At 42.7% G+C, this 20,417-nt stretch overlaps 1 protein-coding gene across 1 annotated transcript in view; it reads left to right on the top strand.

Moving 5' to 3' along the window:
* Nucleotides 1-20,417, top strand: part of fstl5 (follistatin-like 5) — a gene marked incomplete at both ends in the record, with an annotated part of 162,280 nt that overhangs the window by 121,004 nt on the left and 20,859 nt on the right. Inside the window, 2 exons of the mRNA XM_080746724.1 lie at nt 4,717-4,878; nt 6,721-6,855. Coding sequence (XP_080602850.1) covers nt 4,717-4,878; nt 6,721-6,855 — 297 coding nt within the window. The remainder of the gene's footprint in view (nt 1-4,716; nt 4,879-6,720; nt 6,856-20,417) is intronic.

Genomic DNA, 20,417 nt, shown 5'->3' with positions numbered 1-20,417 from the left:
AGGTCCGACTCTCGCCTGAAAGTCTGGACTGTTTTGGTGATGCTCACGTCGAGGGGAACGTCCCCGACGGTCACATCCGAGCGTTTCTTTTTGGGCACCGCGCCCGAAGGGGAAAAGGCTACCGGAGGGATGTTAGCCTTCTTGGTCGCCTTCTTAGCGGCGACTTCACCAGACCCGCCAGCTCCAGTGACAGTGGAGCTAGCTGCGGTCGGTTGCGCGGCAGGCGGTGTCTCATGTAGCACGGCGCCATCTTGACTTGGAATGGCGCGCTGTTTGCCAAACGGATCTCCAGAAGGCAGCGCCGCACCTTGACCAACGGTGCGGGCCGCCTGGGGAAGGAAAGACTGGGCTGTAGGGTTGAGAGCAGTGGACCCACCTGGTGGAGCGCAGGCCCCGAGGCCTGCCCTGGCTAGGTAGAACCGGTGTACCAGTACATCGTGGTCGTAGGCCACGCAGAAGTCACAGAAGGGTCCTGCTCTCCCCTGAGGACTCAGTGCAGAGAAGGCGTGTGCAACGCCCATGCAGCCGACACAGAGAGGGTGAAGATCCTGTCCGTCGATGAGTCCTGGACAGCCTGGACATTGCCTCGGCAGGAAGGCCAGAGGATCCATGGCGAAGCACTGTAGATAGAGTTAACAAGAAGCAGACGAGCTAACAAGCTAACGGCTAAGGCTAGGCCACGCTTGATTCGGGCAGGGCCTGAACAAGCGGTAAGCAGTGTAGCTAACGTTAACAAATAGCAGACGAGCTAACAAGCTAACGGCTAATGCTATGCCACGCTTGCTTCGGCGGAGGCCTGAACAAGCAGTAATAATCCTTTGTTATAGAAGGAAATAACCGTCGTTTTAGGACGGGACAAGAATAAGTATTCTTAAGTACGGGTTAATTCAACACTCGCCGGTGGGCGACTCCAATGCCACCGCTTTAGGCTAATGCGCGAAGAATAATAATACAAAGGCTGAGTTTCAACTTATCTGAATGTGATATCGCAGAGAGTGAAAAGAGGATGTTACTTCCGCCTCCGGGGGCTTATATAGCCTGGAGGCGGGTCACTCCGGTTTGAGTGACAGGCCCTTCCTACCTACGTTAGTACGGGAGCTGAAGTAGTTTCTCTGAATGATCGCCAGGGGGCGTCATTACCCAAGTGGGAGGTCATCCTGGAATATTGACAGTAAACTTTAGTTACTAGTTATGATGGGATAAATGTGTTAGTTAATATTGAGTGTTCATTTTATCGATAAATATGGAACTTGTGACTGTGTTTCACTGTTGCCATGCATGCTAATGCCATGTCCAGATTACATCATTGGCTCTGTGGAATTCTGTGCAAAGCACCCACAAGGCCAAGTCACTGTCTGGTGGAAACGAGGACTCTCGTCCACAAAGACAGTCTAACTGTGTTTGTGGAAATATACTAGGACGACCCCCTCGTGTTTTGATGGATGTGGCAACCTCGTCATATTAGCAGGAACCTATGAACTTGTCCCATGCCTAACTGTCATATACTGTATTTGACCACCATTGTGTCAGAGAGAGCACAAAATATTGAACCATTATTTCTGTACTGTAGGCCGACCTGTCTGATCCTCTCTCAGCATAGTAAAATCTAAATATACATTTTGATTCATTCTCCTGTCTTATTGTCTTTTTATAAGTCTTTTTTTTCTCATATGGGAATAAGAAACAAGGATTTTTAGTTTACAGAATCTACTGTATTTATTTATCAAGTTACTTTGTAGATTTTGATCACTATCACAAAACAATAACCACTTCATCCCTATATATTTCCCTATATATTTGAAAATAGCTGATCTACAAGCTCACAATGTGTTGTGATGCAACGCATTACCTGTAAATTACTTCTACATTGCAGTATTGATACTTAAAATGTAGTACTTTTTCCACCACTGGATAGTATTACGTGCTATTGTTGTCTCCATGCCTAAACATCATCCTATCCTGCCACTGCAGAGGTTGACGTCTGTCACTAGGATGATTACATTAGCATTACTACAGTAACCTGGCTGCCATCAGAGCTCTCCATGGCTCTTGACAAGCTGGCAGTCAGACTGACACAGTCCTCCAGGCTCCAGCAACCAGATGGCTGTGGGCTCCCATCTTCGTCGTCTGCTCGCCTTCCTCCAAACCCAGAGGGTCACAGAAAGCAGCTCTCCACCCAGCAGACCTTCTCCTGTGTCATCCTCTGCCAAACAAACACAGACAGGAGCCTCCATCTTTTTTCTCCTGACCTGCCACCGCTGACCTCTGGAGTCTATTTAGAGCCAGGAAATAAGGACGGCAAACTGTGCCAGTGAGGCGGAGAGGGAGTGCATGAGAACAAGAAGACAAGACACACACACACACACACACACACACACACACACACACACACACACACACACACACACCTCACCCCGCTTAAAACTTAAACTACTGCCAAAGTTGTTCTGTTTGTATAATTGACTCTCAGAGTGACTTCCCCGCTGTAAATGAAAATGTATGCTGTCATTAAGAGTGTGTAGTTCTGTGTGAGGGTCCCACATATCCTCCCTGGAATCAGGGAATCACCCGAGGTGGGAAATCTGAGCTCTTTCCATTCAAAGGATTATTAAAATCTGTTATTTTGTGGCATTAATAAGGCAGTATAAGTAGGCTCAGGAGGTAGAGCAGCTTTCTAGAAATTAAAAGGTTTGATTCTTGGCTCTGTAGGCTTTGTTTCACCTGTAAGTCTCACTGAGCAAGACACTTAACCTTCAACTGATCCTCAGTGTGCTCACTCTGGGTGGGTCAATTCAGAGAAGTAATTTCCCCTTGGGATCACTACAAATTCACTGTTATTGAGCAAGATACAGTACTAAACCATTCACCACTAAACCAGAGAGAGGGCGAGATCATTTAGCGACCTACAACCGGGTCGCGACGTGGTCGGTAGTTTTCAGCGACCGGGTCGCAAAATCGAGCGACCGGGTTGCTAAATGGAGCGACCGGGTCGCCAAATCACCGACCGCGGCACTAAAGCGAGCGACCGGGTCGCTAAATGGAGCGACCGGGTCGCTAAATCACCGACCGCGGCACTAAAGCGAGCGACCGGGTCACTAAATCGACCGACTGGGACGCTAATTCCATCGACCGGGACGCTAATTCCACCGACTGGGACGCTAATCCAGCGACCGGGTAGGTAAATCCACCGACCGGTGGTCGCTTCCACCGACCTACTAACCCTAACCCTAACCCTAACCCTAAACCTAACCTCAGTAACCTTACCTCAGTTAGGCTAACCTGCCACGCAACCTCCCGACCGTTACCTCAGTTAGGCTAACCTGCCACGCAACCTCCCGACCGGGTCGCTAAATCACCGACCGCGTCACTAAATCACCGACCGCGTCGCTAAAGCGAGCGACCGGGTCGCTAAATCGACCAACTGGGGCGCAAAATCTTCCGACCGGGTCGCTAAATCTACCGACCTAAAACTGCAGGCAGGTCGGTAGATTTAGCGACCGGGTCGGTCGATTTAAACCACTCGGGGCCATTGGTGCAGAGTGAAACTTTGCAGAGTCTACTCTGGCAATGCAGGAGTGCATTGTTGAAGTTTTTGTGTTTTCAAATGATGTACTGCATGAACTGTGGAAATATTTGTTTGAAGGATAGTGTACAAAGGTTTGTGCAGTCAGAGCGCGTTTCTGTGCATTTTCCAAATAGCTTTCTCCTGACCCATGAACACCTGAGGCCATGCCTGTTGATCCAAACATATTTTATCCTTCAGATAGTTTTTCTACAGGAACGGAAAAAAAAGCTAAGAAAATGAATTCCAGAACAACACACAAAAAAGTCAAGGGGAAAGTCTGCAGAACAGAGGATGGCTATAAGTTAACAGGCTCCTTTCTATTTGCGGTGTTTTCTCTGATTCTCTTATCTCCCATCTAGACAAAGGTTACACAAAATCAATGGCCACTATATGTGAAATCAATAGCCTCTGAGCAGAGGGTCTCATTGTTATTTATTTAGCTGATTTATTTGGCTTCATGGAACATGGTAGCATAATTCAAAGGCATTCAGCATATGCCGAAAGACACTCCTGATTCTTATGCTGGTGTCAAGCCACCGAGTTCATTGCTCGCGTCATTCTCTGTAAGAGAAAACTTCACCTCCAGTGGTGTTAAGTAACTAAGTACAATTACAAGTACTGTACTTAGTACTGTACAGATCCAAATATCGTACTTTTACTCCACTACATTTACTTGAAAAATTTAGTTACAAGTTACTCTGTAGATTGATTATTATTACAAAACATACATTAACCACTTCAGCCGTACAGTATATATATTTAAAAATAGGCAAGCTCACAATGCATCACTATGCGACACATTGTGAGCTTGTAGATCTTCTATTTTCAAAGGAGTCAAAAAAGGATTTGAAAAACTTGTGAAATCGGACATTCTGCGTAATGAGTACTTTCGACTTTTGTAGTACATTTTGATGCCACCACAATATGTACTTTTACTCAAGTACATTTTGGATTCCGAACTTTTAGTTGTAACAGAGTATTTCTATATTGCTTTTACTTAAGTAAAAGGTTTGAGCACTTTTTTTTCCCACCACTGGGATAAAGTCACCTCACCTTCTCTCAAAGCAGATTCCCACAGGGGACACATTTATTCACCTCTCCTGTCTCCTCTCTCTCTCTGCCCTCTGTTTCATCCCGGCCGCGGTGCGCAGTGCCTCCTGTCATCAGGGTGTATCCAGAGAGCCAGGCCAGGGAGCCAGGAGTGACTGCCAGCCTCCGCTGCCATGCTGTGGGCATCCCGAATCCACAGCTGGCGTGGTTGAAGAACGGCATGGACATCACCACCAAGCTGTCCAAACAGCTCACTCTGCAAGGTTAGAGAACGTCTGAATCTCTACAATCATCACACCCGGACCGTCACCATCACTACGTCACTACCGGCAGCACCATCATAGTTTTTTCATTTCCTAATAATGTTTTTCTGTTTTTTTCTCCTCTCCCCTGGCCCCCACTCACACATTAAGGGTCTTTGAGTACTCAGAAAAGAGCTAGATTCATTCCAGGTGTTATTATTTTTACATCATAATCAGTAGTACCGTCCATCACCATCATCACATCAAAATCACCACCATCACTCCAAATTAGGGATGCCCCGATCACGTTTTCTTTGCTCCCGATTCGATCCCGATCAAATATTATTGCTTCCGATTCGATCCCGATCTTTCCCGATCCGATCTTTTGGCAAGGCATTAAGAAAAAAAAATTCTATTCATTCTATCACTTGCAGCACTGAATCAACAAATTAAAAACAAAGCTTATGAGTAGTGTACCACAAGATAACCATGCAAACTAAATCAAATTAAGAGCAGAATAGTGCAATAAGAACATAATTCTATTACTTATTTTTTTACAAAACGAAAACAAAACAAAATATTACATTTAAATATCCTGTGGTGAACAAACTAAAATATGTCTAAAACCTCAGTAAACTTCTTCATAATCACATATAGGCCTATAACTGTCTCCAGCCACACGTCACACACAAACTATATAAAAACTGGTTAAACATTGGCCATTTTTAAAGTTGAAACAAAATAAGTTAAGAACCAATTAACCAAGCTGCTTGAAAAGTATGCATCTGTAGCAGCTAGTTGACAGTGCAGAGACATAATTGCCTTCCTTTGATCCATTAACAAGGGGCCTGTTACTACTTATTGGCATCAGCTGCCAGCTGGACACAGAGTCTGACACAATCACCCTCTGCAGGAGGGGGAAACAAAAACTTATTTTTTTTTTTTTTTTTGATCTCCGATCTTATAAAAATGACTATATCGGCGGCCGATCCGATCACGTGATCGGGATCGGGCAACACTACTCCAAATAAAGTTAAAATACAAAGGTAAGATAAACACAGAAGTACACATACTGTAAACATACAAAGAATAAGCACCTGAACAAATGTATTCAAAGAAAACAGTTACACATTTTATTTTTTATTTTTCTCCACCTACTGTAAAGGTGTGTTTTTGGACAGCTCAGTTATGTAAGCTGGAGTTATGCCAGGCACAGCCTTTATAGATATTTAAAATAATCTTAAAACCAATTCTGAACTTCATTTATTAAGCCAGTGAAGGAAGACAAGAAATATGGGACTTAACCTGTCCTCGGCACTTTGTACAAGTTGTTGGCGAGCGAGGGCAGCTTAGCCAAGGCAGTGAAAAGCGCAATACATTCTAAACGTGAGAAGATGAGGGTATTAATTAAATTATGTCCTGATTTTTTTGCTGATAACATTGATCAATACACAATCTCTCAAAGCAGAAAAAGGAGGTGGTGTCCTCAGAGGCAAAAGGAAAAGGGAAAAAATAAATGGGTTCCCAGATCTGAAGAAACGTGAACAAGCTTATTTATTGTTGATGAAAAGATCACGATTCTTAGAGAAGGCCTCGATATTGGTGGTCCCTGGATCAAAACAACAGATCGATACCTCACTCAAAAAATGATCAGGGCCAATCACAAGGACCTCTTTATGAAGCACTTTGAAATTACTTTTGTATGAAATGTGAAAGTTTGATATGAGTGTGTGTGTGTGTGTGTGTGTGTGTGTGTGTGTGTGTGTGTGTGTGTGTGTGTGTGTGTGTGTGTGTGTGTGTGTGTGTGTGTGTGTGTGTGTGTGTGTGTGTGTGTGTTCGTGTGTACGTGGATTTTTCTCAAAGCTAATGGAAGTGAGGTTCACATCAGCAACGTGCACTTTGAGGATACAGGAGCGTACACGTGCATCGCAAAAAACGAGGCTGGCGTGGATGAAGACATCTCCTCTTTGTTTGTGGAGGACTCGGCACGCAAAACCCGTATGTAGTTATTGTGCTTCTATAATGCATCCGTATTCTTTCTCTTCATGTTTATTTGAATAGTTCATAATCTCTTCAATAATAGAACATATCTGTGGGAGGATGGTAATACAGTAGGATGCTAGTCATACAACTCCCACAGATCTCAAATCTCTAATTGAAATATTATTTCATGAGGAATCGTAAATCATGTCTCTTTTCTTCATATCATTTATATCTGCACTTTTTAACAGTGGTTCTCAAAATGGATTTCCAGGGACTCTGTGGGTTCATTTAGGGGGATCTAAATTGACCCATACAAGTCTGTAACTCTGACAGTGTACAAATGGAACCAAATGAACCTGTTAGTGTTCATTTGGTTCCATTTGTACACTGTCAGAATTAAGGGGAGGGGACCTTGAAATTTTAAAGTTTGAGAAACACTGCTCTAACTGTTGAGATTATTGGTAGGCTATATAAAACACAATCACACCTCAATGACATCAGCAATTCCCCTCTAAAGCATCTCAAGTGTTTTGGGGTGTGGCAAAATTACTACAATATGTTGTTTTCTCTTCTTCCAGTATTTATATTGTTGATCAATGATTTTAATTTTTGAGTTGAGCCTAATTGCTTTAGTCGCACCTGCTTTACTGACCATATAGTATTTAAAGTTTCACACATGTAGTTTAAACTCTCATGTTCTATCTGCATATTTGTTTATTTTAGATGTTGTGCGTTGTATACCAGCTACAGTACCGTATATGGTTGTTCTACAACAAGGTTGTATATATTCTAATTCAAATGAGGAGGTATTTTCTGTTTAGTTTTTTGCATGCAGGTGTTAACTTGCTAAAGATGACAAGTGCACAGAGCCTCCGTGAATGGTTTTGAGTGACAAATATGAGGTGGCACTGGAGTGGATGAAAGTAAAATAATTGCACTTCCTCTTTCAGTCTCTCCCTAGTGTGATTTGGCTTGACTTTTGCTCAGAGCTGCCAGAAAATAGCATGAGTGCTGTTTGGAAATGCATGTACATTTGAGGCGGAAAGACAAAGGATATGAAATTATGCTACAGACATGTTTTTTTTGCATTCACATTAGTGTCATCTATCCATATGGAACCTTTCTCATTGTAATTAAGTCTAGCCTTTCGGAAATGTCAGAATCCGTTTATTTATTTTTTGGTTCAAGACTGATTGTTGAGTCTTAATTCTCTGTGGGTAATTGTGCTTAAAGAAGCACCCACACAGCAACTTTGCAGTCAATCCACACAGAGTGTGTGTGCGTGCGTGCGTGCGTGCGTGCGTGCGTGCGTGCGTGCGTACGTGCGTGCGTGCGTGCGTGCGTGCGTGCGTGCGTGCGTGTTCATGCACCGTCTTCATGCTACAGTCAGCAGGTTGTGGTGTGATGTGGTTCAGACATATACTGTATTACAGGCGGCCAGTCTAACATCACACCATACATTTCTGGTAGGTCAGAAGTCAGTGGTTTTCTTTGAAGCTTCTGAAGCGGTGTATTTTGATGGCGTGACCTCCACAAGCTGTGAAGTCAGTTCGGTTCAAAGGAACGGCAGCAGCGATAAGGCACAGCTCTACGTTTATGATATGACTGGAATAATAAACAGGTGCACCTACAAGCCTGAATACATATTTGACCCATATTAATTGACTCAAAATATTGTGGCTTTCTAAATATTTTGCTGACTGTGGAAGTTTGTTGGCTCAGAGACTTGCGACTTATTGGACAAGCAGTCTCAGGCTAAACATTTTTACATTGTGGCTGAAGGACAAACGGGCCGCTGTGTCTCCTGAGGTGGAGCAGGTCGTCCAATGATCTGTGGGTCGGTGGTTCGAATCCCGGCTCCTCCTGTTCACATGTCGAAGTATCCTTCGGCAAGACTATGAACCCCACATTGCCTCCAATGAGTTGGACAGTCAGTGATAGCTTGCCACCGTTGGTATGTTAATGTGGGAAGTGAAGATACTGGTGTTGACTGTTCGCCGCTTCACTACCCAATGTATGAATGAATGGACCATGGTTTTATGATATTATAATGTATACCTGCAAAGTAACTTGTAACTAAAGTTTTCAATTAAATGTAGTGGAGTAAAAGTATATTATATTTGGATCCTAGAGATCTAGTGGAGTAGAAGTGAAAGTATTTGCATTTAGAAAGACAAATAACTCAAAATTGCACTTAGGTACTGTACTTGAGTAAATCAACTTACTTACTTTACACCACTGTCTACAGTATGACATACTTATGCATTTTGGGCAAGGTCAGAGCCCCAGACTCAGTCAGAGCCCCTTTGATTATTATTATTAAATTAAAGATAGATATTTCAAAAAGAATATAACATACGTATGTAAAAAGAAAATTGTGGAAGTACTTCTGGGGCCTGCTGGTAGTACTATATGCACAATAAATAAAATACCCACTTCTTTCAGTGGGCATTGCATATATTCTACACCAGTAGTGGATTCTCCTGTCACTCTTCTCATCTCTGCCTAAAAGTCAAGAAAACAAGCAGCATTTTTCTCGTTCCACGGTGACTCACAGGTTACACACAAGATCGCACGCACCATTGCGCACATTTAGCAGCCCCGCCTCTCACTCACAGTGCTGCACTCATCTCTCAATTTGTTTGTTCCACATGAAAATAGCTGTCACAGTGTTATAGCATGCAGGTGTTAACTTGCTAAAGATGACAAGTGCACAGAGCCTCCGTGAATGGTTTTTGAGTGACAAATATGAGGTGGCACTGGAGTGGACAAAAGTAAAATGATTGCCCTTCCTCTTCCAGTCTCTCCCTAGTGTGATTTGGCTTGACTTTTGCTCAGAACTGCCAGAAAATAGCATGAGTGCTGTTTGGAAATGCATGCACATTTGAGGCGAATTAACAAAGAAAGACAAAGGATATGTGCAAGCACTATGCAAATGATGCTACAGACAGAGCAGTCAACCTAGACTGCTAACACAATGTAGAACATTTGTGGCACTACTTTGAACCGAGAGTATAATGATGATGATGATGATTCACAGTGCATTCACCCTATGTTTTGCCTGTCATCTCTATTTGGATGATGCTGTGGTGGCAGTGTGAATTTTCCCTTTTTGTGAATTAAGTTGAAGCTATATACTGGTTCACTATATACTGGTTACCAAACAGTGGGTCGGGACCCATTTGTGGGATTTCTTTAATGGGTCCCTTAATTCTTTGTTTCCTACATTTTGTCAAAACATTTTCCAAAAACATTCCCCCAAAAGCTAAGATTTTCATGGATAAAAAAATATATATCATTATTTTAAGTAATTTAATTGATTAATAAATAAAAAGTCTTATTCTATAAATTACAAAACAAAATGTTTAAGTAGTGAAAATAGTCGATCTACAAGCTCTCAACGTGGCGTGAAGCAACGTGTTGAGAGCTTGTAGATATAGGCTATTTTCACAAGTTTGTGTCCACTATAGATTATATCAGACACAAGCAGTTCCTCTCTCTCTCTCTCTCCCTGCTCGAGCTCTGATCTGACGTCACACACAACAGAAAGTGTGGTACAGTAGGTGACGTCTAGCGTCTCTATTTCAACAGCGGCGGTGCCCCAGTCCACTTTCCATGCCGTCATCATTTTAGACCTGGGCCACACACTCGCTAACCTCCGATTTGAGCATACTGTTAGTAACATCACTCATTCCTAAAAGTGAATGTTCTGCAAGCCGTAGGGTAGGGAGGAATTGAGCTTTAAGCTGCACTTTGTAACTTTCCTGTTCTACCCCAGATTGGAATCCGGGTCTCCTCTGCAAGTGCTGACATTTTTACCACCGAGCTAATGGAGCCTGCCTGTTTACTTTTATTTTGAAAGGTCAAAATATATGTCAAACCAGAATACAGGATTGTGTCAAAGGTTGTGTCCAATCAAGACACCGGATCTAAATGGCTTGAGGTCGGGTGACATGGCCAAAACAGCTAATTAAGGGTATCAAATTAGCCAATTTTTTTAATGATGTCATGTACCCCCATGTTAAATTACCCAATCAAATTAATTGCGACCGAAGGTCGCATATACTCTGAAGAATCGTGTCGCTTGAGTGTCCGAAGCCTCGTGACCGTCCTTCCGAAGCCTCTGTGATGTCAGTGTGATGTCAGCGAGTTGTGACATCACTTCCTGTACAGGGCAGCTACACGAAATGTGGATAACACTATATATGGAGATAGTCCAGTCCATCATGTCATATGGGACTACCGTCATAGAAAGTAGCCATTGTTAGGCCGGAGTCAATGGCTGTCTGTCTGACTGCCAAGTCTGCCATTGACTTGCAGCGCATGAACGCCGCACTGGAGCGTGAAAACCAACAGGCCTGATGGAAAATGATACATGGCTGCAGGCTTTGTGACGTCCCACATCTTATGTGCTGGGCATACTACTAACCGACGCCAAGGACCTCCAGAGGCCATACAAAGAGTATCTAACCCGAGGCCCCTTACTAAGTAGCATACATTTACAACATACCTTCTCCAAAAACATCAATATTGAACTCCATATGTATATGGATACATACATGTATTTTTATTAATAAAGGATAAAATAAAATAAAAATGCCATAGATGGGCATTCCCAAAAGCAAAATCCCTTTATGCCCATATATGGGGATTTCTGATGTTATCAATCTCTGACCCTAACTAGCTCAAAAGCCTGCTTTACTCTGATTTACACCCTACCTTTCCAGATGATGACCTATTGGGTACACACTTATGTCCAAATATAGAAATCCCAAGGCATCAAACCTAAGCTTGGCTTTACTAATTAACATATGTTTCATGCCCATATATGGAGATCCCTGTCCCAATGTTATCAAAATTAAGGACATATCTGGAAATGCCCATATTTGGTAATGTCCACATATGGGCATGTTTTGACATAACATAGTCAGGGAACTCCATGTATGGGCATAACATTGATTCTGTGAGTGTGCCATGATTCTGTGAGGTTGCATGTCACCCTGAGGTTGCATTCCACCCTTGGGTGTCTTACTAGTGTATTGTAGTTACTGTACTGAAAGTAGTACTTTCTGTACAGTAATGGCAATACATTAATTTGATTGGGCTAATATGGGGGGAGGGGCGGAGTCGAGTATCCATATCATTATCTTTTCAAACTGCCCCAACAAAAGCTGTCCGAGGTGTGTTTCCGACTTTCTAAACCAACTTTAAAACTATCAGTTCTAGGGGTAAAAATGATACAGCATTCGCTATAAAATCAGTGGTTATACCGGTAAAAAAATACAAGTCTTCTTCAAAAAAGGTGTCAGAGATTAGTTACGAGGGTCCAACACGCTTCTCCCCGTCCCTGAGACGGTTTTGTCGGCCATACCCTGCTGTCTCTTCCCCTAAACCTGACTGGAGCACCAGACCGACCGGAGCAAGCTTAGAACGAGGGTCCAGCGATCTGCTCCTCGGCAGCTCTGAGCCCTTTTAGCAGCCATATGTCCTGCTGTCTCGGAGGACTGAGGTCCGTGGCTCATACACTCTGTGTGTGTAGCCTGTGTGTGTCTGTGCGTTCGCGCGTGTACACACACAATAGCTCTTGAAAATAGCCTTGCGGTGCGGCGCTGCTACAAGCTAAAAACAACGCATCACGTTCTGCGCGGCACCGCACGACGGACAAAGTATACATTCACTACTAACTGATACGGCCCCGCCTCCTTTTCAGACTGTTTGGAGAAAGACCACGTGACCTACTGTATCATAATGTTAAAATTCTTTGTGTGTCATCCGGCCTTTAATAGAAGAGCAGGGAGAGCAAATGTAACCACCCCAATTGTATACATTATTTTGTATATCCTACAGATAAGACAGATTATTCACACAAAAAATACATGATAGAGCTTTAATTGGAGGGTGTGAAAATGTGATGCTGCAATAATATCACCACGTTCCATCTGTTCTGGCTCATAACATATTGTCACTCTCTGCAACAAATGTGTTTGAACTATCTACCTTTGTCCCTGCATGAGCGTCGCAGGTGGGTGGTAGCCCAAACTTGCTAAAGTACACTATCACTTTATGCTGGCCTCAGCCTGCCAATATGATTATTTTTGGCAGCATTCAGACCACTTCTCAATGTTTCGGAGAAGTCGTGCACAGGGCACTGTTCCATTACGGCACAGGTCGCCTTGACATTCTCTGACAATACAGTATATACCCACTTCTCCAGACTTTCGAGACCACTATACTGGGTGCCTGTTAAGTGTTACCTTACCGTCAGGACATGATCTGCCTCTATAACCCTTCCTGCACACTTAGATCAGCTAAACATGTCTCTCCCTCCATACGACACCCTAGACTCTTCTCCCTCCTGGCTCCCAAGCTGTGGAAATGACCTTCCCTCTTCATTCAGCACATCCTCATAGCTTCTTGCTGCCTGTTTTGATAGATGCTATGCTATGCAGATGATGGTTATTTGTCTCATGCCTGCTGAGTAAAGCTTAAAACTGCCTGCCATATATATACAGATGCCGTGAGATCGAATCCCAACAGAGTCCTCTTCCAGCACAGCCCTCTGTTTCTCTCCGGATTATAAAATCTGTCCAGCAGAGAAAAAGTAAGAGAACTTGATTGCAGTTTTTCTCTTGTGATAAGGAATTAGCTTACAGCTGGTAATTGCCTTCTCTCTCACAGTTAGCCGCCCGCACCGACTGGAGGCTTGGCTGAACCGGCACCGCTATCCCTGGATGTCACTTTCTCTCCCTCCCTCCATCATTCTTTTTTACCTCCATCTAACCGTCTCCCTGTTTACAGACACACTGAGGCTCGTGCAACTGATCCCCCCCTCTCAAACAGACACACACACAGTCACGCACACACAGCGCCGTGGTGGGAAAAGTACTCAAATGTCCTACTTAAGTAAAAGTATCTACTGCAATGTAGAAATATTCTGTTACATGACATGTCCATAATTCAAAATGTACTTTAGTACAAGGACAAAAGTGTTGGTATCAAAATGTACTTAAAGTACTAAAGTAGAAAGTAATCATTATGCAGCATATACTGTTTCACAGGTTTTCAAATGTATAAAATGTATACAAATCTACAAGCTCACAATGCGCCGCATTACGACGCATTGTGAGCTTGTAGATCGTCAACTTTCAAATGGCCAAAACCTATATAAGGCTGAAGTGGCTGTATGTATGTATAGTAATGGAAAATCTAAATCTAATTAACTACTAACTAGTAACTAAAGTTGTCAAATAAGAAATAATTGTAGTGGAGTAAAAGTGCAATATTTGGATCCTAGATGTAGTAGAGTAGAGATAAATGTATTGGTAATTTGAAATACTCAAGTACAAATAACTCAAAAGTGTACCCTACATTTACTGTACATTACTCAAGATGTACTTAGTTACTTTACACCACTGCAAACACACACGCACGCACGCACGCACGCACGCACGCACGCACGCACGCACGCACGCACGCACGCACACACACACACACACACACACACACACACACACACACACACACATACACACACACACACACACACACACACACACACACACACACACACACACACACACACACACACACACACACACACAGCGCCAGCCTACCCTCCCGCCGACACTCGGTGAGGCTGGCGAGCAGCAGGAGCGCGGTGCTAACTTTCATCTGAAAGCCATTCACATGTATCGACTGGGAGGCTGCCTGCAGGAACTCTCTCCCCAGGCAATCACTGTCAGTCAGCAGGGAGATTGTTATTGTGGCACTGCAGATGTCAGGATCAGGAAACACAAATAAACATACAGAAACACACACACACACACACACACACACACACACACACACACACACACACACACACACACACACACACACACACACACACACACACACACACACTTGTGCACGGATAGTCGGATACGGATACACACCTAGCTACACACAGGCAAAGCGTATCATCGTTGTCGGGTGGAAAGTGGAAACCTTCTATATATCGTATTTTAAAAATGATTTAAACTAGTGAAAATAGCTGATCTACAAGCACACAACGCCTCGCGTTGCAAGGTGTTGTGTGCTTGTGGATCTGCTATTTTCACTAGTTTTTTGCCACAGTCTTTGTATGGTGAAGCAGGGCTTTACTTTAGGAAAAACATATACATTTGAAACTTGGTTTCTGCCCGACAGTGACGATATTATATATACTGTAAAAATCATGCACACAAACACATGCTACAAACACAGGTGTACTATTCGGCAAAGAGATAGTAGCTATAATTGTATTATTGCTGTATATTGGGGCGTAAGTCATATGGACGAAGTTACATAAAGTAATTAGTGCCTCTGATTATCCCTGGTTGTAGTACTGAAGTTGGGACTGGAGTTGTAAGCTAATTGGTGCACAATATTTGGCATAGTCTGCAATCCGCATACATTAATTGCCACCAACAAATCACAATTATTGCTTAAGCAGAAATCGCAATCTCTGTCATAATATCTTCTAAATATACAACAATGGACAAAACAAACATAATGGGGATGCCCACTGAGCGCTTGTGGCCCAAATCCGTCATTGTAGAGTTGAACAGAAACAGATTATTTCCTGCTGTGATGTGTGGAACACACGGCTCTTTCTCAGACTTACGGAGAGTCTCTCTCAGCAGAAAATACAATTTGTTTGAAAGGGAGCTATTTGGTGTGTGGATCTTTCTATTCAAGTCGTTTATATTATTTCTTGATCCAGCACCCAACCTACCTAGACACGCTCATTAGTGTGTGTGTCTTTTTATCATCTCTTATACTGTAGATCTGGCACAGCAGACAACCTTCTACTGTTATGTCTACTGTGGAACCCATTGTGGATTAGTATGACTGAATCTGTTCAGCGAAGGAGAGGACAACTTTGTTTCTTTACAACAAGGATTCATATTTTAGATTGTAATTAGAGAAAAGAAAAAGTGAGTGTTAAAATGTTTTCATTTACTTCATTCTATCGTTTTAGCACGTTTGGCGTACTAAAACATGGGGGCATGCATACGCATGGGGGCATGTGGCTAAATATGTCTTTTTAGACACAATAAGCCTGCAATCTCTTTATTGCTATTTACAGTAACCCCAAAAGTCACATCTGTCCATGAAAGATTGCAGTGCATCTTGGGAATGGGCTTATTCTGTGTAAAAATACATATTTAGCCACTTGTACGCATGCCCTCAACCACTGAAATCGAAATAATGAAAATCTCTAAAACGATAGAAAGGAGTAAATGAAAACATTTTAACTCTCATCTTTTATATTCTTTAAAGTTGTCCTTTAAACATAATTATACTGTGCTCATACTGTAAGTATCCCATTTATGCTTCGGGAGCAAATGGGCTTTCGATTTTCTTACATTCAACGCACTGCAAGAAGCTGAATAGCTCTCTGCGGCTGTTGACAGAGGACTGAATACATTATTAAGCAATAGATGAAGTGAGCAGCAGTGACTGAGCTCCTTCAGATGAATATGCCACCCAGCAGCTTGAAGGTCAGCACTAAAGTGAATTGTTTTTCTCTCAAATTCACCCGAGCATTTTGTTGTTGTTTTTTGAGAGAAACCTGAGCAGACAATAATGCTGAGGTCTTTTAAGAGAGGGTGTCGGCAGCAGCCTGTGCACCATCCATCTCTGACAGGCTGCTGCTAAACTGGCATAAATATCTGCTTCACACCACAGGAGTATTGTGTCTGCAGAGACTGTTTCTGCTATGTCTAGCTGTGTGTCTACTCCTGCAAGAGTGTCTGCTACCTCAAAGTCCATTCCAGACTCTAATCTTCTTGGGGCGATAAGAGAAAACTTAAGAGAAACCATTCTGGGGATTTCATGTGATCAGTGCAGTGCCCAATTGGGGTGTGGACATTAGGAGTATGTGGCCGTTCAGAATGTGCCCATTAGGAGTAAAGGCACTCGTTATTTTTAAATGTATAAAAAAATCTTTTGAAAATAGCAGATCTACAAGCTCCCAACATGTCGCATCGCAACACATTGTAGTCATAATAATACAAAAAAATAAAATAGTCAGCCACTGTACCATTTGTTTAGAACCGGTATTAATTAATGAGATGAAGAGCATGGCTACAGTATTAATGAATGAGATGAAAGATGAGGATGAATACAGTATTAAAGAATGAGATGTAGAGGATAGATGCAGTATGATATCCACCATCTCCTGAGGATTTGGTATGAACCAGATGAAGAGGGCTGTAGTATTAATGCTATAATCTCTCATTATGTGGGTTTGTACTAAGAGACATTAGACAGGCCTGACTTGCTCGCACAGATAAAGAAAGTCAATGGACCAGAGGTTAGTATTGGACCATAGTAGTGGTCTGGCATGTTTAATTTAGTCCATTGACTATAGAGCATTGCATCGGAAGTGGTTTACTGGTGCCACTAAAAATCTCCCATTCATTTTCCCCATAGACTTTTACAAAAATATGTATAACAATTATGTTAAGCCTAGAACCAAGCCATCCAGGATCCCAGTGAATCATGACCATAAAACCTTTGACCCTAAGAACATATTTTAATATTTAATTATTTGATATACTACATTTAATAAATACCCTTTGTTTAGCGTTTTTCTTTTTTTTCTTTTCACAGAAACAAAGGTTTCATGTTCATGATTCACTGACATCCTGGATGGCTTGGTTCTAGCTTGTTATAAATATTTTCATGAGAGTTGCTGAAAATTTTCCTTGGAGAAAAGATCGCTTTACGAATTGAACTGAAACAACCATGACTTAGGTAGGTCGCTACTTAGTATGAAAGCCACCAGATCCTATCCGTCACTCAAAATCCTTCATTAATTTGTCACTCTTCTTTGTCAGTTTTCCTCGCCTCGTCCTAGGTCCAAATATGGAGTTTATTAGAGACCTAGTGTTGGGTATAGCTCCATATATGGAGTAACAATCTTCAGTGGGTAACTATGGTGCGACCTCGCCCTTTAGGGCGAGCTCACTTCTTGCCCTTAGGGCGTCTTACTGGTGTTAGTGTGTGTTGATGTGCACAGCGTGCACAGTGTTGTGGTACCACATAATGTTCCATTAAAAGAAGAAGAAAAGAAAGAGAGAATGAAAGACGAAGAAAGACAAAGAAAGAAAGGATTAAATAGGGTGCTTTCACTGTTACACAATGTAATAGCCTCAAGCAGTGATGAACCACAGCAGTTATAATTAAAGCCCAATACAAACTGCACACTAGCAGTGCTGCCAGGTGACTGTGTTCAATCCACAGACCACTGTAGAGCAGGTTGTCCACACAGGCAGCGGTCCTCAGTCACATTTACCTCTGCTGTCTCCCCAATTACAGTTCATTCTGAGTCTACCTACATGATGCACTCCTTTAATCTTCCACCGTGCTTATATGTTCAGGACCACAGGCTGCTTTGTCCCAACAGTTAAACAAATTGAGTTTGCTGAAGGCAACCCACTGCAGAGTCTCTGGCCCAGTCTGCAGATCTGGACGCTCCTGATGTTTGCGAGTCTCCTGTAAACACAGTTACAGTGTCCAGAGAGGAAGTGGACTCACCACAGAAAGTGACACGCAGCTTGTTTTGTTATATGGATGACGAAGTTGATGTATGGCTCTCTGCAATGTGCCGAACAGCCTCGCTCTTTCAGGCCGGTTGATGAATAGCATCAATACTGTGGTCTATTGGAAAGGACTGGGCTCCCAAAACATCTCACCTCACCACTCGCCTTCCTTCATTATCCTGCTTGTTTGGCCACTTCTCAAACAAAGTGCTCTTTTTCCGTTGCCCTCCAGCTCGACCACCGGTGTTTATGAGCTGAAAGATAGCAACATGCTGCATGTTGTTTAGGTTTATATATTTGCACTGCTATATTGGACCATTTACCCTGTTGTTTGATGCCTAGGGTTCACGCCATTTAGTCTGATCTCGTAATTCTAAGTTGCTCTAGATCAGTGGTTCTCAACCTTTTCAGGTTGTGACCCCCAAAATAATCATATTTTAACCCCCTACCCTGACGAGAGTTGAGGCATTACATTTTTTATAACACGGTTCTATTGTGAAAATACGATCTACATGCTCACAAAGCCTCTCTATTTTCACAATTGCTGCCCCTAATATTCGATTTGGCCAATGTTAAATTTGTCATTTTAGAGGTATTAAAAAGTCCTTAAATTGTCACTTTAGAAATGTTTAGATACCTTCTATACACGTAAACTTTATGTTGGTTTGTTTATTGTTGAGTGACAAAACAACATGGCACATTAAGTGCCCTGGGGTCCCGACCCACAGGTTGAGAACCACTGAGTGTCTGCTAAATGCCTACATTGTACATTGAAAGCACGAGTGCCCTGGAAAGGACATGACTTCTCCTGAAACATTAAGGCTGACTAAGAGAAATGTCTAGCGTTTTGTCTTCTCTTCTCTTTCTTTCCATCTGCATCCACTCCAGAGGAGGTTGAGGGAATGGGCTTCTCGGTAGAGGGGAGATTAGAATCGGATGTGAATTGGACTAGAGATTGGTTTGCAGGCTGAAAATAGAAAAGCTGGAGGCAGAACAGAAGCAGACGTGAACAATAGGAATGAAGGTCACAGCTAAGGGGGTCTATGGGGATGAGGACAGCTTGAATAGCTAACATTTGACGTCTGTTGTTTGCATGCAGAGTCAATTCAATTTCTGTCCTAGGCTCTGGGTTTTCGTATGCTCTTTTTGTGTTACAGACAATCAGCCTCATCTTCCTGCCGGAGTCTCTTTCCTACTGTGTTTAGTGGCTGATCGGAGAGCAGCACAGAGTCACATTTTAGCTCACCCATTGAAGCACTCGGTGTTATTACATGGTTTTCATTTTAAATTATGTGTCATTAGTCAATTCATTAGTCACCTGCAAGTGAATATTAGGAGAAGTTGCCAAAATCAGTTATTCGGCTGAAGAGGGCAAGAATGAATCCCTCTTAATGACAATGATAGCAATCCGAACCGGAGACCCTTCTGATACTCATAAGGAAGGATGTGAAGGTTCTTATTCACTGCTAATCCATAACAACTCAAAACGACACATTTTCTGTATAGTCATGTAGCTGGTTTAAAGTTCAAGCTCACTGAATTAGAGCAGCAGCCTTTCTGAAGGTGATTTGAATAATTGGTTTTCTTATCAGCTATCAGAGTCTGCGAGACACTGAAGAGGTTCCATTTTTGTAATGATATATTAGTTTGGTTTTATTTAAAGGTAGGGTAAGTGATGTTATTTGGTTAAAACATTTTTTTAAAAGGTTAAAGCATACATTTTGATTGTAATCATTTCTTTAGTGTTTGTTCAGTTACAGGAGTCTCTCTACGGCTCTTTAAATGTAATTACTAGTTAACCTAGTAATTAACTAACCTGACTGCGCCAGATGGTGGCAGCAGTGCGTATGCCTGCATAACGCTCTGCCTTTGCCATCTGAGATTGCTCGGGGAGAGTTGATAACACTCGTAAAGTCCCGGGCCGGACGAATCAGTGGCAGCTACGGGCGGGCTCTGAGTGGCTCTGAGCCAATAGAGTCTGATTGCAGACCACGTGGAAACCCAGGA

Source organism: Nannobrachium achirus (genome assembly GCF_963921795.1).
Source record: "Nannobrachium achirus genome assembly, chromosome: 17".
Classification (NCBI taxonomy): Eukaryota; Metazoa; Chordata; class Actinopteri; order Myctophiformes; family Myctophidae; genus Nannobrachium; species Nannobrachium achirus.
The sequence above is the reverse complement of the archived record's forward strand: the minus strand, read 5'-3'. Positions and strand labels throughout refer to the sequence as shown.